The 23,489-nt window shown below is 39.8% G+C and overlaps 1 protein-coding gene across 3 annotated transcripts in view; it reads right to left on the bottom strand.

Annotated features, from left to right (window-relative positions):
• Positions 1-14,085, bottom strand: part of SENP6 (SUMO specific peptidase 6) — a 71,392-nt gene extending 57,307 nt beyond the window's left edge. For 2 of the 3 annotated variants that reach the window (XM_059467883.1, XM_059467882.1), the window contains exon 1: positions 13,903-14,076. In XM_059467883.1, the coding sequence (XP_059323866.1) occupies positions 13,903-13,951 (49 nt within the window). In that variant the 5' untranslated portion in view covers positions 13,952-14,076. Of the gene's footprint in view, positions 1-13,902 lie in introns of all 3 variants that reach the window. The other variant, XM_059467884.1, reaches the window with a different exon arrangement.
• Between the last annotated feature and the right edge of the window lie 9,404 nt (positions 14,086-23,489).

Raw genomic sequence — 23,489 nt, forward strand, 5'->3', positions numbered from 1 at the left:
TGGGCAATCTGGTGGCCTTCTATGAAGGAATGAATGACAACAATGGTTGACAAGAAAAGACTGACAGATGCCATCTACCTACACTTCTCCAACATGGTTCCACATGATGTCCTTATCTCCAAACTGGAAAGACATGGATAGACTATTTAGTGTGCAAGGAACTGGCTGGATGGATGCAGCCAATGTCCAGGTGGCAGCTGGTGACAAGTGGCATCCCTCAGGTCTCCTGACTCTTGGGACTGGTGCTCTTCCATGTCTTCATCAATGACATGGTGAGATCAAGAGAAGCCTCAGCAAGCTGGTAGATGACACTAAGCCGAGTGGCGCAGCTGACACCAGGACACAACGACCTGATGCCATGGGGACTGGATAAACTTGAGAAGTGGGCTTTCCCTTGAAATTCAACAAGCCCAAGAGCAAGGTACTGCAGCTGAGTTGGGGAAATCCCAGACATGAGTACAGACTGGGAGAAGAATCACTGAGAGAAGCCCTTTGGGGAACACTTGGGTATTCTCATGGATGAAAAGCCGGATATGAGCCAACAGTGCTCAGTGACAGCCCAGAAATCCAATTGTACCCTGGGCTGCATAGAAAGCTGAGTGGCCAGCAAGCTGAGGGAGGTGACTCTGCCCTCGTGAGACCCCGCCTGGAGTACTGCATGCTGCTCTGAGGTCCTCAATGCAAGAAAGACGTGGATCTGCTGGGAGTGGCTCCAGAGAAGGACCACAAAGATGATGAGAGGGTGAGAGCACCTCTCCAACAAAGACAGGCTGAGAGAGCTGTGATTGTTCAGCATGGAGAAGACTTCAAAGAGACCTTACTGCAGTCTTGCAGTACCTTCAGTGTCTTATAAAAAGAAGGGAGAGGGATTTTTACATGGACAGACAGTGATGGGACAAGGGGGAGTGGTTTTAAACTGAAAGAGGGCGGGTTTGGATTAAATGTATTACGAAGAAACATTTTGCTGGGAGGGTGGTGAGACACTGGAACAGGTTGCCCAGAGAGGCTGTGGATGCCCACCCCTGGAAGTGTTCAAGGCCAGGCTGGATGGGGCCCTGAGCAACCTGATCCAGTGAATGGCATCCCTGTCCACATTTGAAAGGGCATTGGAACTAGATGTTTTTTAAGATCACTTTCACACCGAACAGTTGCATGATTCTCTCAGATCAACTCACCAAAGGAGTCAGATGCATTTACTGTCCACACAAGGATCAACTTTTCTAGGAAAGTAACCTTTTCATATATATCACTGGTTTGCCAGAACAACTCCCTACCAACCCCCAGAACAAAATAGCAGAGACTTCAAGGTCTCTACTGCACACACAGAAACTTTTGTAAAGTCTTTCATCTGCTGAAATCTCTATTTCTGTGTGTACAAGAACCATTCTAAACACACAATCTAGATCAAACAAAGGTTAGGTTCAGGACCCAGATGCTTTTTCAGAAAGACCTGAAGTTTACATTCTTTCCCCCAGTTGCTGGTAAAGAAACACTGCAAGCCTCGTTTTACAAATGCTTACACCATCACAACTGCAACCAACTTATCAGATACTGCAGTGCTTGCACAGAAAATGTAAATTAATTTAAATGTACTCAGAATCATTGCCTTCATCCAGACTCATATTTAAATAAATGAAAAAGAATGCTTCTAAGCTTTCTAATCTGTTGCTCATTTAGAGTCATCAGATATATTGTTAAGAGGATACAAGTACTCATAAAACTCTAACACAGAAATATTTTTTGGTTTACTTTCCCCATTGCTTCATTATTCTTCCAGACAGGCTTCTATGCAAAACAGCTTTTTATCTTCCAGCTTTGATACCATCAGCTCTACTATATCAACTGTGTAACCACAGTCAGGCTGCATTTTCAGTCTGAATTCAGCAGCACCACATGAAGAGTTTTACGGGCCCCTCACTCTTCCCAAGAGTCGCCAATTCTCGCTCCTGTCCTGCACCCTGCATATGTCAGCACTGACAGAAAAGCTGGGGAAGGAAAATAATTCAGGCAAGAACCCCTTGAGCAGCAGGGGAGGGGAAAAGTTATTTTCCAACCATATCAGGTCCCTCTTCCTGTTCAACCACACTAACACAGTGCAGCCGTGACAGCACAGCAGAGGTGAGGTCCATCCAGGAACTGAAACTATCCTAAGTACTGTGGATACCAAGGAAACTTCCATGGAATTGTAGCCTAATCTACATTTATAGGTAGAGATTTAAATATCTAGTGCTCAAAAGATGCTTTAACTTTCCACTCCCTAAATTAGCTACAGAGGCAGAAAAAAAAAAAAACCAAACCAGTCAAAAGCACCTCCAGTACCAGGCAGTAATCATAACCTCACAGTACTCACAGTAGCTGAGCTATTACATGGAGCAGGGAGTTGAATAATGAAGTTCTATGATACCAGTGTAATGGATATCAAGCACAGACATTCCTTTGCACGTGAAGGGAATTCAATCTCTTAGCTGGCTAACAAAAACACCCACACCCTTCCAAGAACTTGATGTCCACAGAAAACAAATGATAAACACAGAGCATTCATTCCTGGACAAAAGTGTTCATGACCCTGAAAAGCAAAAGCATTTTTGAAAGTTCTGTACTTTAAAGATGGAAATCATCTGCATATTGTGGTAAATGACTGGGGTTTTTTCTGGGCTTGTAAGCACATTGGGCTGCTTACTTTGCAGGTTACTGCACTGATGACAGGACTGAAGGACACAGAACTGCCTAAGTTTGATAATTTGCTGAACTGTTTAACATTTTTTAAGTATTAACAAGGAGTAACAGAGGAGGATGAAAGGATAGAGCTCTGAAGTATGTTAAACATTTTCTTTGTGATGCCTTTGAAAGTTTATCTGGGTAGACAGCAGTGCTAACCACACAATGGACAACTAATGCTACTTCACCTTTTCTACTGATTCTCTCAAGAGGTATCTACCCCACCCAAGGATGGTGCCCTTACAACAGCATCAGAAAACAATACAGAACTACTTCAAGAGGCCTTCTTTGTCTACACCAGCAACAAAAGGAATGCTACAGAAATGTGTGGGCATTTTGTGCTCAATGAGGCAGAAACCTAATGACAAAAGACATGAAAAAATATTAAGAATATGATCCATTTTTTTGTTATCCCAGATTTCACTGCTAAGTTCTATCCTCTGACTTCACAGTTCCTGACCTCTATCAGCAGAATCTGTGGGAATGCAGTATCACCCATTCAAGGAAGTCAAGGAAGATGTGATTAAGGAACACTTCAGCCACTTGTACCCAAAGACTGGAAAAACATCACTGCCCTTCAAGAAGGGCAACTTGGATGAGCTGGTGAACTACAGGCTAGTCTGCAAAAGACAGAACTTATTCTTTACCACGAGTGTGCTCAAGAGTGGCCCACACTGACCTGAGAGGCAACAGAGACCGCACAAACCCCTGAGCAACCTGCTCTGACTGGGTCTGGCTTGAACAGGATGTTCCAACCCACCTGAACCCAGCCAGCCCCCAGTAAAACCAGTGACTGTTCACAGGCACAAAGCATCCCCTGAAGCAACTGCACCCCATCACAAAAACTTCCAAAAGGAGTATGACAGTCACTTTCCTCCTTTTCCCTCTCTGAGTAAGTCTGATTCCCACTCAAACTTCCCACACAAGTAAAATAATTTGAGTAATATCAAAAGCAGGAGCCAACAATAAACAGGGAAGAAAGGAGAAACAAACAATAAAGTATTGTTTTCATCTCTAGTATTATGAATTCTTTACTTACCTAAAACCTCTACTGCTAGACTTGGAGATATACCAAAAATTCAGAAATTAGGAAGAAAGTTTTGCTGTTTTTAAGGAAAGTTAAGTCAAAGAGAGATATATTCCTATTTTATAGATAAAAATAGAGGATAAAAGGTGAGGTTAGCCTAAGAACCATTTCTGAACTGCCAATTCACTCTCAAAATATGAAAAAATCTATCAAGCTAACAAGCCATTTTGAGGAAGATGACAGTTGAACAAGAATTCCAGAATACACTTCCTGCAGCAAATCAGTATATTACATTAATCACAGATGATCTCAAATTCTGAACACTGGAATAGTCTTAGAAGATGAGCAAAACAGAGCATGAAACCTTACAGTATATTATGCACGTGATTTGCACACTTTGTTATGCACCATGGGATCCATCTTCACATAAAACCTAAGCTTGTGCAACTGAGAATACAGCAGCACTAAACAAATGGCAATCTATTTTGAGAAAGTGTTGAAAGGCAGTTACAGACAGAGTAAGATTAATAATCCAAACTACCTGGAAATTAGGCAACTGACACTTTGAGAAGGTTTCCATGTTTGCTGCAGAAATTGGAACATGAGGTTGAAATAAAGCACTGTATCTTACATACCGAAGAGGAAGAAGAAAAAAAGAATTTGTACTATTTAATTCTTCTGGGTTTATCCTGTAAAGTTTCACACATGATGTCAGATAGATACTACCCCCTTTATAAAAACATACAGAAATTGAAAGTGCAGAAAGGCTCCACAATCTCTGCAAGAACTTAACTTGCACACACAGGACAGAAGAATCACAGAATGGTAATGGTTGGAAGGGACCTTAAAAATCATCTACTGCCAGCCCTGCTGCCATGAGCAGGGGGGAGACATTCAACTAGACCAGTCCACTCAGAGCCCCATCCAGCCTGGCCTTGAACACTTCCACAAGAAATGTTTATTCCATAACAAGAAACTCTAAATGTAATTGAAGTAGAAAAAAAGAGCAAGACACCTCTTTGATGTTGACAATTGTTCAAAATTCACATGAAACAGACAGCAAAGAAAGCATACAAAGAAAATGCTCAACAATCTCAACCTCAAAAATTTGGTCACATGAAAAAAGGACATTTCAGAAAATAACTGAGTAGGGAAAGGATGATGAAAGAGTTAGTTAAACTATGTGGCAAGAAAAATATTTGCATTTGCTAAAGGCTAAATACCTGGAGTTTTCTCCAATTCTTAGAGACACTGGCAAGCTTTCATACCCACACAAGGCAGCAGTCAGCTGAGGTGGATTTCTAATATGGCTGAAAAGGAATAGACTGGCTCCACCAACACTCCTCTCCACCCCAAAGATTAGTTTTCTCCAGCCAAGCTGCCATGAGCCAAGTGCTAGCGTTGAGTGCAGCACAGCCGGAGCTCGCTGTCTCCGGGAGGGGCAGCAGCTCTGTCTGTCCCTCAGAGCAGAGCAGCAGCTCTGTCCGTCTGTCCCTCCGAGCAGCGCCCCGCAGTGGGGCTGCCTGTGCTGCCGGCTGCAGGCACGGTTCCTTGCGGGCCCACACAGAAAGGCCCCACACACAGCCCCTTCTGTGACTCTGCAAATCCACACACAGTTTAGATCTATGGACATTATGTCTCTTAAATAAAAAATCAGAGAAATGCAACTCAAATATAGGCAACAGCCTTCTGATCAGACTAGATACACTATTTACTTTAACTCCCTTTGCAATTAGCAACCATCAATGCAGCAAGGTGTGACATAATGCAACTGGAGTACTGCATTAAGATCACAGAAATCTTTGTAATGGAAGCACCAAACTTTTCCAGACCTAACAGCAATTGAGTTTAAGGAGCACTGACAACTAATGACTATGTCACAGTACACTAAGATCCACTAAGCAGTCTTTATTTTTTAAAAAGCGAGAAAAATCACTTTAACATCCCATGAAAAGCAAATGTTTTCTCAGTAACTGTTCATTAAAGCAACAAAAATAAAGATGGGCTATCAACTCATTTTTAATAAAATAACACAGGCCAGCTCGCTAATTGAACCTAGTTACAAAACTACTTTTCAAGAAACAGCACTCCAAAGACAGCCAAAGCAAAACACAGATGTGACCATCCTGCAGCCAGAGTTTCAGCCACTTCTACCCAAAGAAACTCCTGCTTACATTGATCTCTAAGCTGTTTCTATCACAGAGCCTTTCTTACTGCTAATGAGCAGTGCCTTTTTCATCTAATATAGGCTTTGCTACATGACAAAAAACTTTTTACTTTATCAGTGACAGATAGTTTTTGTGGTATTTATCAAGTAAAGATTCAGCTACAACAGACCTGCCTTATGGCAGAGCTACAAAATCTCCATTGAAGTTTTACTGTCCCAGGGCCAGGTATATGCAATCACAGTGACCACGGGGCCAGCACGGTCCCAAAGTTCACTTTTGAAAGTTTACTCCCAATTGCAAAGGATCCTTAAATTGTTTCTTAAGCAGTAAGCCTTGGTAAAAATAAAATTACAACACACTCTATTAAACATTTCTACAAGTGAGCCTCAGAAATTACCAAGGCAATTGTAAATATGAAACCTAACATCTACAGCATAGTTCAAATTCTCATCTAATGGGCTCTTGAATAATCTTTCTGTTAGACTGTCGTATTAAATTCTGTCATCAGCAGGATACTCATATTTTGCTAAATGAGCCATAAAAATTGTACATGTCAAACAAATATAACATTATATCCTATGACATTAATAAAAATACATCTGTAGAATGAATTTTAGTACAAATGAAACAACTGTATGACACTGAATAAAAACATACTCATAAAATAAATATTTTGCAGCTGTTTCTTACAGACATAAATTTCTAAGATTACATATTATTAATCATGTCATAGAGTAATATGTTTAACCACACCAGCAGAGTATTGTTGGTATTTTTCATTCCTAAAACGTTGTTGTGGCAAGTCTTCTAATAAAAATAAACAAACAAACGAAATCTCACAGAGACATGAGCAGGGAGACTTTGCTCCAGCTCATATGGTCTGAAAACAAACAAACAAAAAGCCAGGAGGGCTTAACGCAGAGTTTTGAATCATCACTGCTCTTTATCTATAATCACTCAAGATGAACTCAGAGAAAGATACCCCAAAGTCTTTCACTCCAAATTATTCTTTCATAGGAATTACTGGGACACACATGCAGAAATGTTTCCTTGCCTCATGCAGCACTTATATCCCTTGCCTGTTAACAAAAACTTTTTAAAGGCCTGCTGACCAACCTGAGAAGAAATAACCACAGCCTGTTAATTTATTCCCTCCAGTCTCCAACCTTCACCATAACCCTGTTCTTCACAGAAGATAACCTGCTATTTAAAATAGTTGTGTGTCCTTGGGCAGAATAAAGCTGCTCTTACACTAAAATACCTAAAATTACAAAGTTGAAGCTATGTCATACACCTTAGCCTGACTTAAGAGATCACCAGGCAGAGGTGGAACAGGAAACGTGCTATCATTCTCACATGAGAAGAGAGGCTGTACGCTCTCTCCCATCCAAGCCATTGTCCTGCACCTACCAGTTACCCTTCAATGAGCAAATCCAATACAAGTTTGGCAAAGTGCCAACCTGGCAAGACACAACAGAGCAAGTTCCATCTCTCTGGCAAGAAAGCGGTTAAGTTTCCAGGGTGGTGGAGAGTACATGCAGCTCTGCTTCCAAACTGGAGTCACACCCACTAACGTGACATTCAAACACCAATTCTGACTTAAGGTCATCTTAACCTGAAAAGGTCATCTTAACCTGAAAATATTAGGCATTAAGCATCCTAGGCTGCTAAACACAGAAACAAAAGTTAGGAATACATCCTTTTAAAAATTAAATGTGTAAGATAAAGCTGCCAACAAATTTAATTCTATATAATAACAAAGACAATATTCTACGAATGTTTTAATTTTCTTCATAGCAAGTAAGTACAGAGCATTAGACAGATTTCAATCTATGTAAAACTATCACTACCTCAAAAAACTGAAACCAAGTGAGTGCCAAAACATGGGCCAAAAGAAAGGAACTTAACACATCCTCCCCTCACTCCCAATGTAACTGCCTTTTAGAACTGCCAAGATAAGAAAATGATATTTGTCCTTTTTCCCCAAACCCAGATTTGTTCCTGGTATCTCTACAATATCCTCCACCACAACAGCTCCATTTCTGTTTGGTTTCTCAGCCTCCTGCAGCACCTTAAGCTATCCTGCACACTCTTCCACGCCTTTTTTTGCAACACACACAGCTGAAGGTATTTGCTGTCCTGTGCCCCTGACTGCTCAGCCACTGAAGGAACAAACACCAGTGAGCAGCAAACTGAACCATGCTCAGGCAACACTGAAACCTGCACTTCAGGCACACTAATTTTGACTTCCCTGCTTAATAGAGTGAGCAAATTTCACAGAACTTCTGTATTTTTACCTGTAAGGTAAATTGGTAAAAAAATTACCTTTACACGTCTGTAAATAGGAGGGGTTTAAGTTTTGGAAAAATAAAAGTCATGCTACCGTGTTTGTTACTTGTAAGAAAGCAGTAGCCAAGGACACTGAGGGCGGTAAGGCACTTGCAGAGGTTGCTGAGGGGGTTGTGAATGCACCAACTCTGAAGTGTTCAGGGCCAGGTTAGATGGGGCCTCCAGCAATTTGGTCTAGTGGAAGGTGTCCCTTCCTATGGCAGGGGGTTGGGAATAGGTGATCCTGTTACTGGGAAGGAAGAAGGCAAAATTATGAGATGACTCAAAAAACCTTCATATTCTTACAAAGCAATATTTAAAAGTGGCAAGTTCAGTGGCTATTCTCATATTATAGGATGTGCTACAACACAAAACACCTTGGTACGCCTCAATTATGAGACAAAGATAAAACTATAGACTAGGTGAAGTCTGATACTGCACCAAAACCCATGCGCATTCTTCCAGAAACAACAGTAATAAAAGCCAAAGTTGCTGCTGAAACCATTAAAATAAATAATCTATTTTGTTTTATCCTTGTACATAAAACAAGAAGGGAAAGACTGAAATATCTAAACAGGCTCATATCTGTACAAACTGTTGATGTTTGCTATCCCACCATGTATTAATGTTACTACTTTTGTTATTACTATTACCTCTTTATTTACAGTTACATAAAGAAGAGTGTAAAGATCTCTTTTAGCAACATTCTCTTTTTTTTTTTTTTTTTGCCACTAAAACTCACCAGAAATTCTTAACTTTTTTCTGAGGAAAGAGTAGTGCTTTACTACCAAATCCAAGAGCCGGAAATAGTGGATGAGGTATCCCAAACAAGAGAGTTACACCAGAAGTTTCTATGTCCCACTTTGAGAAAACTTATAGAGCAGGAGTTACTTAGGAAAAATTGCCAAATACTAAATGTCTCCACAATGAAAACCAGAAAATTGTGCACAGATACTTTACTTCAGAAAGCTCAGGACAAGCCTGGGCTCCTAGAATTCTGTCTCAAAATTAAGGAGGTGATGATGTGGAAGAGGACTGGGACACAGGTTTTTACCTTAGAAGGTGCTCCCAAGCATATTGCAACATATGCTATAGAGCAGTAATAGATAAATTACGTTTATTTTTAGTATCTTTCTGCTTACTTTAAGAAGCACTCATCTTTCCAAATATTTCATGCCACCTATCACCCAAATTAGTCTGGCATGTAGAAAAGAATAAGACAGTAAGAAATGCTTTCCATTTGATTTTGTTGAGGAATAGCTCTCAATGAGTTTCATTCACAGAGAACAACCTGTTACTCAAGTCAGAAGGTTTCCTATTCTGAAAACCACTGGACAGGACAGTTGAACATTGTTCAAGTCTAAGAAGATGTATGTGCAGTGCTGGAAAAAAATCTGAATGTGTCAAAGGACCAGGATATATAGAGGAGCTATGGAAGTCACAAACTTCACACTTTGTTGTTTAAAAAACACTCTCAAGACAAACAGAAGAAACAAGCTGTCTGGACATTGATGGGACAGATGCAAACCAAAGAATTCAACAGGACAAAGCAGGAGTTCATATAGACACAGAAGATCAATGATACCTGAAACAACTCTTCCCCACATTTTCAAGTTAATCACAATCTCCATTAGATCACAAACACAGCACCACAGACTTATTAGAGACAATTGCAACAATTAATAATTAAATTTCACTGTTAAGAGAAAAATAAAGAGAAGAGTCTTGCAGGTAGAAATGTTTCAAATGTTCTACCTGAATATAAATTCCACTTTACCCTCCTAATTTGCATTAATCCAGCCAGAGATTTCTCAGTATGATTAAAAACAGAAACAAAAAAAGAGAGGAGGGGCTTACCACCACTTCAAAAGGTAAGTCTGTAACTCTAATACACAAAAGCTGCATGTTTCTGTACCACCCCAGAATCTCAGCTACCTTTAAGAAAATACATAAGTCTACAACTCTTGCTTTGGTGAAGACAAATCTTTATATGTGAACTGAAAGAAGAATAAAGCAGTCTTCTGGAGGCTTCTGGCAGACAACTGTGAAGTTCACACTACTGCTGCTAACAGGTACACCACATAGTTTTGTTTACTGTTAATACAAAACCTGTAGCCAAGAAATAGAAATGAAAATTGAGCAAATTCCTGCCACGACTGCAGTGAACTATCTCAACAGCTCCAATGCTAGGGACTGGCAACATTCCTTAGAAAGGAGATCCTCAAAAAGAAAATTCAATACTGGTTCTCAGCCTCACTACTGTAAGCACCAGGAGACTGAAATAAATGATAGGAAAGAACAGTACATTTCTCCCTTCTTCTTTTGAAGTTTACCTATTACCTACTGCATAAACATAGGTAAACCTTAAATTTCATGTTGGAAAGGAGAAATTACAATTTCCTTGCAATTCAGTAACAGTGAAGGAGTCAGAAAACAAGAGTTTCTGCAATTTTTCTCCAAGGTTATGATCAACAGTACTCTCCATTCCCATATATTTAACATGCCTCCTACCTTAAGTCCAAATGAGTTTGCCTGCCATTCTTTATATTTTAGACATGACTATCAATTAAAAAACACAGGAACTGTTGCAGACAGTTCACTAAACTTCTCCTCCTCCACATCAGGAAAGAATTCTCATGTAAGAGAAATACTTTGTTAGTGCAATTTCTGCATGTTCAGCCCATAACTTGAAACATCACTTTAAAAAAGCAAATTCAGAACAGTTTTACTAATTTCACTTGCATCTAGATTAAATAACAGAAATAGAGTACTTTCCACACTTCTAACAGTCCTGGCACTTCAAGTGAAGTAATCATGTAGGCCCCATATATCCACGTGTAAGTGATCAACTATTATCATTGCTTCAGAATGGTAACAAATGCAGCTTTAAAAAGAGTCCATTACAATCCTAGGGATCTTCTTCACATTTCCATTAAACAGTCTATATAACACAGCATAAAAAATTATACACATTAGATACAAAGAACTGGACAAAAAACATGAATCACTATGAATCACCATGTTCAAGAATGGTATTACCAGAAAGGCAACAAATCAATCATTCAAGGAACACCCTTCTAGAAAGACCATTTTGTTTTTACCGGAGAATAGAATAATAAAAATGTTAAGAGGAAGCTCTTTTACACTAGAATGACAGACATATTTCTTCACAGTAACATCTGTTACACTAAATGAAAGAAAAGCAGTATCTCACTGGACAAGTGGAATCAAAACCAAAATTCCGAACAACTGTGATACTGAAAAGTAATTTATTTCACTTAACTGTGCATTTATCCTGAGTCTGACTGACAGTCAGCATAAGCAGGACAGCACCAGAAATGTCTGTGTACCTGTATGCACACACACAAATGCAGGTATGTATTTAACCAGCAGAGTGTCCCTTAGACTGAGCTGAACCGGTGACAGAGCTGGCATCCATTTCACCCAGACTTCTTCCATCGTGCAGGGATGGACGGAGGAGCCCTGCCCCCCCCCTTTGCCAGTCTTTGAGAAAACACCTCTGAAAACATTAAGTAAACAATTTTTGGTTGTTGCTTACACAGCCTTCAAAGGACTCCCTGAAACATACACTCAGACAAGTTATAGATACAGCTCTAGGCTCATGTATTAATAACCATCATCCAGCAACAGCAGTTGCCATATTTCCTGCTCTGCACACTTCAATCCCCTTTTTTGTCCCCGCTATACTTGTCCCACAAATCTGGCAATCTCTTGCTTGCCTAGCCTTAGGGTAATGGTGCTTCTAGGTAGGTTGAGCTACTATGCTACCTTTCCAGACTGCAGATTGCCAAAAATCTCATGTATATATATGTATTTATAGATTTTTCTAGGCCTGTATTTTTCCTATAAATATCTCTAATAAGTACCTATCAAATAACATCTGAAGCCTTTTCCCTTTGCTTCAAATCAGTACAGATTTTACCAGCTCTTACTAAATCTGCCCAAGTGTGACTGTCCCATTTGGACTTGGGCCACCCCCATAAATTTTCTGTCACCACCATCTACACTAGATTTTCTTCACATGTGGCTGAACTCTTAGGGTTTCTATCACCTCATCAGTCCTAAAATGAACATGTCCCCAAACAATGGGAAAACACAAAACCAGCTGATAACTCAGTTCACCCATCGTGGAACACTGAAGGTTCAAATGGAGATGCTATCCAGTATTGTACTGCTCCTGCTGCTGGAATGAGAATTCGTAAGGAAAAAAGCGTGAATACTGCATACGAAATGCATATTCTCTCAGCCACCTGACCAGCCAGCAACTACTCAAGGTGCACAGAGAAGACAGTGACTAATCATCACCTTGACACTTTTAGCTGTCTGCACAAACCTCACCACGGTCTGTGGAGACTTCAGGAAAAAAATGGGGTGTCTGCATTTCACCACCAAATCCTTTAAAGGCATAAGGGAGGTACCATGACAGCTGTTATTATTATTCAGAGTTTCTGAATATCAAAATTCCAGATTAATTATTTAAAACAACAAGCAGTACTTTGTTCACACGGTACACCTATTCCAGAATATCTTGTAATAAAAAGCCAATATCCAACATCCTGCAGCAAGAGAAAATCTGCAAGAGGTTATGTTCTGTGCAATACAGGTACTGCAAATCTCCCATGCTGAACTTATTCCTGACTTGAAAAACTCTGCTTATGAGGAATACTTAATTTCATTAATTTTCCTTTGTTATCATTGCGGTAATTTGGCAGAATTTACCACACTACTGGTCCATGCCATCAGGACATGTGCTTATAGCAATTCTGCAAGACTACAGCAGTAATTTTTTAATGTATCAAAGAAACTGTAAAGACTCAACAGTTTAAAAATATCCCCATTTCAGGAGGCTTTTTGCAGTATAATTGAAAGCTTTACAGTGATAAACAAAAAACCCCTCAAGACACCAAAACCGTGTACCAAAAAAAAAAAGGAAAAACAAAGAAAAAAAAAAGAAAAAAAAAAGAGTCAAGGCTTTACAAACGCAAAAGGTTTCTTTCAAATGCAGGTAATAAGGCTCATCCTCCCCTTCGTATCACAATTATAAGCATTACCCCCCTCACAAAATTCAACTCAGTCCCAAACCTTTACAGGAGCCTTTTAGGAGCAGGCGAAGACTTATTTTATGGTGGGGCCAAAGCTTTCGGGCAATGCCGGGGCCTGGGAGCGGGCTGAGGGCAGGGCAATGCAGCCCCGGCCTCCCTCCCTCTCACCCGGCGCTAACCGTGCCCGCCGCCCCCAGCCCAGCGCCCGCCGAGCCGCGCCGGAGTCCGGCCGCTGCACCGACCCGGGCTGCTCTCGCCGCTGCCCCGACAAAGGAAAGAAACACCGCACTCCCGGCGCCTCGGAACAGTAAAAGAAAGAAAGAAGGAAAAAAGAAAAACGAACCAAATCGCCCTCACTAAGCCCTCCCTGAAAAGCAGGTCTCTTTTCAGCAGACTTAGGCACGGCAGCCACCCTTCCCCCACCACGAAGCCACCTCTCATTGTCGTCGCACCCAAAGGGGACCCATAACCCCCACCCCATATGAACTCACACGCCCGCCTCCCCCATTCCCCAGTTTGTGCCGTGCCCCTTTGCTGGTCGCCAGAAGGGAAACGCGGCTCGCGGGCCACATTTCCCTCCTCGCAGCCTTGCACGCACCTTCCAGAAACAAGCTGTCTCTGCAGCCGCCGCCGCCGCCACCGGCCATCTTCCCGCTGCCGCGCAGCGTTCCCTCACTCCATCGCCCAGCGCGGCGGCGGGGCCCGGCCCTTCCCCCGGCCTGCCCGCCCCCACTGCGGAAGGCTGGGTGGCTGACCCGCAACGGCGGCACTACCGCCGAGGCCCGGCCCTCTCCCGCTGCCGGGCCGCGCTGCCTTCCGGCCCCCGCGCAGGAGGAAGCGGCGGCAGCACGCCCGCTCCTCCCTCAGCGCGCCCGCCGCTAGATACCCGCGAGCGGCCGCAGCCGGGCCCGTTGGCGCCCGTCGGGGCAGGCGGGCCGGGCCGCGACTCCGCCGCACGCGCCCCCGAGAGCGCGGGAGGGCGAGGGCTCGGAGCGCGCCGCCGCCAACGCTGAGCTCCGGGAACGGCGCTGGCCTGCCCGCTCTGCCGCTCGCCCGCCGCGGGAGCCGCCGGCTCTCCCGGCCCCGGGACCATAAAATGGCCGCAGCAACGCTGCGCCCCGCCGTATCTCGGGCTCTCCCGCTCCCTCCTCCATCAGCCGGGAGGCAGCAGCTTTCGGGAGACCAGGAGGTGGCTCGGGTAAAATGAATGAAGTTAGAGCAGAGCGGGAGTCCATGGCGGAGCGCTGCGGCCCGCCGGCCTCTCACCTCCCTCAAGCTCGGGGGAAAGGTCTTCGCAAGATTCAAAGATTCCTTTTAATGTTAAAATATTCTGTGGCCTGGTCGTATTCAAATCCAAAAGCTGGATTTTGTAAAACGTACAGCGTTGCCACACCAACTAAAGTGAAATTGCAAGTCATGGCCTTAGGTACATTTGACTTTTAGCTTGTATGGTTTTGCATTTTGAAAAGCTTTCCCGTGAGGCCAAAATACAAAAAAACCCCAAAACACACATCCTTTAGAAGCTAAAAGCTAGTTTATGGCAATCTATAGCTAGGGAAAACCAGATACCCCTTTCTTCAACAGGTTTTTTCAATCTGGGATTCTATTGACTCCCTTTCCCCTCCAACTTTACTGCAAATTTGGGGAATTCTCATGTCTAGAGTACCTGGTTCCCAACATTTCTAACCCCTGAAAAGTCATCTTCCAAAAATGCTCGAACTGAAGACTTGTTTGTAGACTGAAATCCTAAATTAGGTAAATTAAAGCACCTAGTGCATATAATGATTAAAGGCTAGAAAGAGGAAAATTGTTGTTTTCCTTTAAGTCTTCTAAATTTGGTATTTTTGTTCCTGAATGCACCTAGCATGTTTAAAATACTTCCAAGAGTGCTCAGTTTTTATGCAATGGAGAGGCAAAGAGTGATCTGGAAGCCAGCAGGAGATGTCAAACTGCTCCCCAAGTGCTACGTCACACCACCAGAGCTTGCAAGTATTTAGAAAGAATCCCAAAAGCTGTAACACTGCTGGTAAATCTACGAATCTCAGTCTTCAAAATCTCCTTAGAAAAAAAGGCTTCCTGAAAGAGAGATCACAAACTATCCTTGTTTCATTAGCAATGAGGTTAATGGGAAACAATTAGGAGAAATTGGTCCCAGCTAATTACAGAGAAACCAAGAAAATCATCTGTTCAATAGAAACCTAATAGTTAAAAAAGAAAAAAAAAAAAAGAAATTTGGAATCTGATTTTTAAAAATACCATCTTGTATCTCAGAGGGGCATTGTCCAGTTAAAGGATTTACTGCTGAGGTTACAGCATTAATCCACCAAAACAAGTTCTTATTGATAGCTGACACTAGACTGATCCAGGTCTACACAATTCTACACAATTTTTTAAAAACTAAGGATTTAGAGTTATGAGTTATTTGAATAAATGTTTAATGCACAGTAGTGGTTTCATTGACCAAGGCATCAAATACAGCTTCAGAGTTTTAGTGAACTGAGATGCAGTGTAGATGAAAATACCCTTTTAAAGTAGAAAGGATAAGGGAATAAGCTATCAGTGTTAATCTAGATGCATGGTTGATTTTGACTTTTTGACTGATAATTTGACATACACTTTTTTATGGAAAGTACCTGCCCAGAATTACATCTCATTGCACTGTTCGTTTTTCCTTTATTTTGAAGCTCTTTAAGGATGCAAGAGGGTAGAATATAGTCGAAACTCTTATTAATAAAACTTTTATTAGTAGTCTATTCTCAACCTTAGAGTGGTTTGTTTTTTCATTTGAGAACTATTTGTGAGGGAATGCAATACTGAGAGCACTCAATTCTTACAAAGTCTTTTCAGATCCTCTTAACTTTGCCTGGAACCAGATTTTCTTCATGTAACAGAATGAACAATGAGTAAGAGAAAGTTAGTGTTCTCCTTTCTGCAGAGGGAAATCTTACAGAATTTACTGAGTTTTCTTTCTCTCTGAAGGAAGAATTCTACTGTGTTCACAGAAGAAGAGCCCAGGGATGACATGCATCAGGTCATTGCTTCCTGGCTTTTAGCATCCCCTAAGCAGCTGACCAGTCCCACTGTGGGTAGCTCACAATCACAGCCCAGTGCAAGATCCAGAATTTACAAACACTTGCCTGTGCTCAGCTCTGTTGGCACAGCTCTGTGTATGGTGGATAGCTCATTACTGCATCAGAGAGTGATGAAGAATTTTTGTCTCATCTTTGAAATCTATTTTTTCCTTTTCTTCCCACAATGAAAAATATATTATTAATTAATGTGGTTTAGATGATTCAGTACTGAAAATTACTTTACAGAAACTGAAAAGGTTTTTTTTCTTTGTATTTCTGATTCTTTCCAGTTACTTCTTGTTTCCTCTATGTTTTCGTAAGGTTAGCCATGATAATGGAGGTAGCTATTTCCTAGAAACACTAGTTCCTTGCTTAAGGAATAAAATGAAATTGGGATTGCAGTTCTACAGCTTCTGTTGTGGTAATGTACATTACTTAGTTTTCTGTACTGATATGAAAATTGAATATAGACATTAAAGGGAATTTATAGGCACCTTGAATTTTTTTTTTTTTTTTGTTATTTACAACCCATGAACTTCCTCAATAGACTATAAGTAACTTATTTAACACTCCCATTTTTCAGGAAGTAAGTGTTCTGGAGTGAAGTTAGTTTTCACTGTTTTTCATTGTTGTTCTTTGATCTGTTTCTTGAACATGTTAATGAAACACAGTTTGTGTTCTCAGTTTTAAAAACTGTCCTCGTGCATGTCCTTTTCTTGTTGTCCTCATGACCAGCTGCCTAGTTTTTTTCCTTAGCATTTTCAAAGTGAAATCAGATGTATTTCTTGCATTACAATATCTTGTTATTGAAGTTAGTGCTTTAATTTCAGGGGTTGTCTCATACTATTCCAGGATAGCTGGCATACTGCAGGTAGCTCTTCAGGAGTTTCCAGAGGGAAGAGTACTATTCATCTGTGTGCTAGGACTACAGTGATACATCAGGATGTGGAAAAGGGTTTTTGTTTAACTGTGGTATCAAAAGATAGATTGTCTAGTAGGTAGTAAATAACTAAGAACTGCTTAAGATCATTGGGATTTTGTCTAAACTATTTTCCTAATTCTTTCCTTGAAGGAGAGCTGTTTTTTGAATCTCACCAACTTACCTCAAAATTCAACCTGGTGCTGTTGGAAAATAACCATAATAAACAAATACCTTTTAAGTTTTCTGCTGCTGTTATAAATTTTGAAATTTAAAATGGCCATTTTTCATTTAATTATCTTTTGCATTTGGTCATTATTGCATTAGAACTATTCAAAGAGAAACAGTTTTGATTTAAATCTGCAAGTTCTCTTACTGGATAGTGAGATAAAGCAACTTGCTGGGCTAAAAACATAACAACTAATTAAGCATCAAAGTGAGTTTTATATGTATAAAAGAGTGATTGAGTCAAATGCCAACATTGTTATCTACAACATAGCATTAGATATTACTTTTGGAAATTAAAATTTCATTTGCAGGGTTGGGCTACATTTGGTAGGTCATTTTTTATAGAGAAAAAAAACTTAGAGAATTTGTTGCACAGTCCAGAACCATTACTTCATTTACATCTCTAAATAGAAAAATAATTATGATCAATAAGGAAAAATAAAACATTATAAAGGAGAATGATTTCAAATATATGCATGAAATGATGCTATAGAAGAAATAGCCAGTTATAAATCAAATATATTCTGTTGGAAAAATAGGGGGTAATCTTTCATATTTTAATTATTTCCTAGTGATGTATATAAGATAAATGTACATTAAATCTTTGAGGCAAAGATTTATTTTTAACTAACAAAAGACTAAAATGTTGATAATTTTCTAAGTGTTAAAAGGGGAGCATATAAAAGCCTCGAGAAAAATACATTAGTTTTAAGATACATAGAATATGCTTTCCAGTGTATATTCAAAATGTCTAACTCACTTTATCATATTTTCTCTAAGTTTCCTGTAGCAACAGTGTTGTTAATCTGAATTAACTTTTATTTCTTTCTGGTATTTTTATGGTGATGGTCTAAGGGAAATATAGTTTTGCCAACAGACTGATGAAATGCATTTATTGATTGCATTTCAACTTTAAGATTAGGCAACAGCATAAATTTTTTTCTTTGTCTTTCAGTGTAACTCTTCCATTATTTTACTGATAAGAGCAGAAGTTCTTTCTGATTTAAAAGGAAAAATATAAAATGTTTCATTTGTCATCCTAAATAGCATGACATAATCACAATGTAGTCTTTCATCTACCCCCCGAAAAAATGTGTCTACAGCACAAAAATACTAAAATCAAAGGGTATGCATTGAGAAAAATAAAATAATAGACATTTTTCTACAATAAAAGTTAAGCATAAATAATAAAAGCATAGCAAGGCTCAGACTGTTACTTAAGGCATGTCAGGCGTCCGAAAATATCAAGCATACAAAACATACATTTATGCACAGGGTCAGATCTTGTATGTCTAATCTCTCGCTTTTCAAATCAATGGGAAATATGTCTTAAGTCAACTTCCAAAGCATGTTTAAACACATTTAATAGATACTGAAACTCGTTTTGTATCAAATTTTACAGAAGTCATTCTCGTGATCTCACTTGTGGAGAGAAGTACAGGTTAATTGCCAGCTAGCAGAACATGCAGATGGCCTTCCTTTAAAATGGTCTCACCATTAGAAAGAGAAACTGTTTTGTAGCCGATATCTTTGGAGATCATTTGTCAATAACCATTGGCTTTAAGAAGATGGCTTATTTAAAGCAAATGCATGTAGTAAATAGAACACATCTAATTGATATATTGATATATTTCAGCTGGCTCACAGCTCTTAGAGGAGGATCCCCTTTTCCCTGGCTGTTTCATTAGATGCCTATGTGTCTGGAGCTTTAAGAATACTTGTGCCTCAAAGCAATTAAGGCAATCTTTTAGAACAATTTCTTACATGTTTTATATGGGATACTTCTGTATATATTGGAATCATGTTTCGAAAAATAAACTAAACTGTAAAATGGCAAATATTAACCTGTACACATACATGCAAAAATACATTCTAAAGCAAAGAAAAAGGTGACGTTTCTGTACCTATGAACATGACCCATGGGGTTGTAGCAATCGAAAGCAGAGGTGAAACAATCACAGCATCCTCCTGTTCTCAATTTGCATTACTTACTCCTTTACTGCTCATGCTGCTGCTGAAGACACCAGGTTTGTTCCTTGCAAATTCCCCTTCTAATCAGAAGAACTTCTGAAACCTCTTTCATAATGTGTGTAGGAGTTCAGAGGTCTGGGCTGGGAAGATGGATGTGCTCCTGTCAGTGCACTGTACTGCTTAAGTTCTGTACTGGCTCAGTCTCATCTGGGAAGTGGAGCCAGTTAAAGCTTACATAACAATAACCATACTGCAAGTAATAGAATCCACATAATACAGGATTTGAAAGAGATAAAGGGATAATTTCATGTGTCCTTCTGCCTAGATTTATGACTTAAAATGTCACTAGTATATGCCCTTAAAAGTCTCAGTTTAAGATTGATTTTCAGTCTCCGCAGATAGTATACTAGAACAGGGGGAGTGGGGAATGTCCATATTAACCTAAACAATCTTTTCTAGAAATAGCTTTCTTCTTCTTCAGTTAGAATTCACTGTGCACTTTTTGGTAACCTCTCTATACTGTGAGATTGCTGTAGTGTATCTCATCCTTTTCTACCTGTCCTTCAGTCTTCTTTTATTTATTATTTTCAATCTCACTGGAGTCTCTTTAACTTGTCTGTATTTAAAGGTGGGGCATTCAAATCAGAATGCAGTACTAATGTAGCTCTCTCCAAAACTGAATAGAGTGGAATGACTACTGTCTCCTACTTCTGACATACTGCAATTCCTTCAATATATCCTAAAATATTTTTCAACGAAACCACAGATCATGGTCAATCTGTAGTCTAGCATAAACCCTCCATCCTTTATTGTAGTGTTGTTCCCTAGCAGCTGTATCTCAATTTGTATCACTTCATTTGATTTCTCCATCCAAAGTGTCTGATTTTCTACATTTCTTCGCTGCGTACCATCTTGTTGGTTTAAGTAATTTCTTTTAATTCTAATCCTGTCCTTGACCCCTTGTTAGGTGCTTGCAGTACTTGTGCTCTGACAGTGAAAATAATAGAATTACATTGAGGATAAACCTGTGTAGGATAAGCCTGTTTAGGATCAAGTGCCCCTCTCAGACTGTCAGGGAAGCACACGGAAAGTGCGTTTTCCCAGCTTTTTTCCTGGTTCAGTTTTAAGAAGTCATACACAACAGTTAATATCTTACTGGAGTCAATATCATCTGCTTTCTTCTATTCCTATTGATCCTACATTCCAGCTATTCCGAAGAGGATGGACAGAGCTTGACATCAGAGCTTTTCAGTGATTCTCAGGAGACTGGAATACAAGTGCCAGAGATCTGTAAGAAGACATTTACATCTGTGTAGAAGTCCAGAGTGTTTTGATCTCAGTGTTTCTTCTCAAGATGAGAATGGCCTTCTGAGACATTATTTCCCTCTGTTAGAAGGATGTGGATGTCCACCGCTATTTTTGAAGAAGTCATTTACATTCTTTAATGAAGTTATATCCTAACAGCACCAGTCCACATGAAATGCTGGTATACATGCATTGTCAAATGCCAAGTGTGCTTGGAAGTCTCAGACAAGATGAAGTTTTCTCCAGAATTATAACTCAATTAGCCCCTATGAAATAAGATGCAAGAAGTATTTGTGGCGTAGAGTGTGGCCCTGATGCAGTCTGTAGAGAACCTTGATTGATGTTAAGCAGTATGAGCCCTGAGACAGAGCAGGTTAAAGAAATTAAGAGTTACCTTTGTGGGCCCAAAGTTATACTGTATAAGGACATCTTAGTGAGAGGGGATGTTCTGACTCACAGTGACTTGTGAGATCTGTGGTATTTGTTAACAAGCTGTACCAATTTGTAAAGTGGCCTAACACAAGCATTTGTTTTAACTTTAAGGATTCTCCAAGTCTTTATGCTCTTTGATAAATGACGATGTCAGTCATTAAGTGTCTGTCTTTGATTCATTCCAGGCGTGTATAATCCTTATCATTAGCTGCCTGTATAAAAACAAGATGAATCTGGTTGCTCTTGGTGTGTTATTCCTAATGGATACCATTAGGTCATGTTCTTCTTCAAGGAGATGTAGCTGTTAAAAGTCGGAGGCCAAGAAGCTGAGAGATAGTTGGGGCCAGGGAGTGGCTGCTGCCACTGTGAGTCCTGTCTCAAATCCTTGGAGCCCCCTAAAATAACACAGTCATTCACATTAAAATATCAGTAGTATTGCTGTTGGTTTCATCAAAAGCTAAGGGGAACTTAACTGCTGCGAGCATTACTGTTATGTGACTGCCTGCAGACTTTTACAGGAGTGGTTTATGCCGTGTTGGGTGCTATTGACCGTTTTACGCTAAAAATGCTTGAGAGTCACTTGAGCAGTTACTTGTCTTTTCTGGAGCCTGAGGTCCACATCAGCTTGCAAGCATATTGTGAACATATGTAAGCATATTACTCAGACTGTTTAGTGCTCAGAAGAAAGATAATGCTCCTTTTAATATGATGAAGACATTAATCTCTATTTCTTTTTGAGAAAACCTTGTAACTTGTGATTAAATTTGCTTACTTTATTACATGAAACTCTTTAAATTTGCGTGAAAATAATCTAGATCACAAACACTGTTTTCTTTATTTTCAAACAAAATAAAGACAGCAAAACAAAACAGTTTCAATCAGTTTGAAGATATATGTATTTTGACCTAGGGTCTATGGTTGCTACAACAATGTGAAACTTTTAACAGACTGTTTAAATTATGGTTACCATATGAGAACATTAAAGTGGAGCTGACCTATTATTAATGTCTGTCCTGTTTGTTGCCTGGTATTATAGAAATTAAATGTATTGGTTTTCAGCACAGAAAAGTTTTAAAGTGCTGTATCAGTTTTCATCATAAGAATTCCAGACTCTACCACCCATAAAGATGAATAAAGATTGTAATCATTCCAGGGAAAATTCAGCAAGTTAAATATAATCTTCTTAATAATAGATAATGTAATTTATAGAAAAGAAAACTAAATCTTATTCATGAGCCTCAACTAGTTTTACAAGAGGAAAATCGTCATTAAAATCATCATCATGACGCTTGAAATGTCCTCTGAAGAAATTCAGTGTTGTAAAATGTTTCTAGTTTGTAGAATGCATGAAATTTTGTTGTTTTCATACAGCAGAAGATTTTAAGATGCTTTGGAACAATATATATGCTATTTATTCTCATTTGTAGGATTGATTAACAATATTTTCATAATTTGGGGGTATTTTGAGTTATATTACTATCCTAATTAGTATATTTTACAGCAAACTGTCAGCTACCATTTTCTCATCCCCAACAGACAGACTCAACCTTGTTTTCAGAATCTCTTTATCCACTTTCCTCCCTGTGGCTTCTGCACTAAATGCAGTCCTTCAACTTCTGTCATTGCTCATTCTTCCCTTCACTCAGTCTCCCCTAAAATCCTTTCCTCTGGCTTTTTCCTTTCATTCAGTTTCTGTTTTCAGCTTCTTTCCATCTAATCTCTCCATACCAAAATCCCTCCCATGCCTCCAACAGAGACTTCTCCAATCCTTTTTGTCCCACAATTGCCACCTCATTCTTGCCTTTTGTTGTGGCTCCCTCCCACTGCTGCTTCTGCTATATTAGTTTGTTAGGATCCATGGTCCATATTCAGTAATGGAGGATAGTGTTATCTGAGATTTAGCTAGATGAGTAAAAAGAAAATCTTGCCCTTATTTCTTGAGAGTATTTTCCTCAATACCACGACTCAGTTTAGTAATAAATTCTTCTCTTATGTATTAGCTAACACATGTAATTCTCTTTGGTAAAGTGTTGCATACGTACATGTAAGACTGAAACCGCATGCAAAACAAATTTCATACTCAGTGCAAAGAAGCTCAACCAAAACATAATTAATGCAACACAATGTTTGAGATTTTAAGCCAACAAAAGCCAGACCATTTAGAGCTAAGGTTCCCATAGCAACCTTATTCTGTCTCCTCCTGTGTCTGTGTGATAGGGTCTTTTTTTTACATGACCACATATTGCTAGAGAATGGGCT

This window comes from Ammospiza nelsoni, chromosome 3 (genome assembly GCF_027579445.1).
Source record: "Ammospiza nelsoni isolate bAmmNel1 chromosome 3, bAmmNel1.pri, whole genome shotgun sequence".
Classification (NCBI taxonomy): Eukaryota; Metazoa; Chordata; class Aves; order Passeriformes; family Passerellidae; genus Ammospiza; species Ammospiza nelsoni.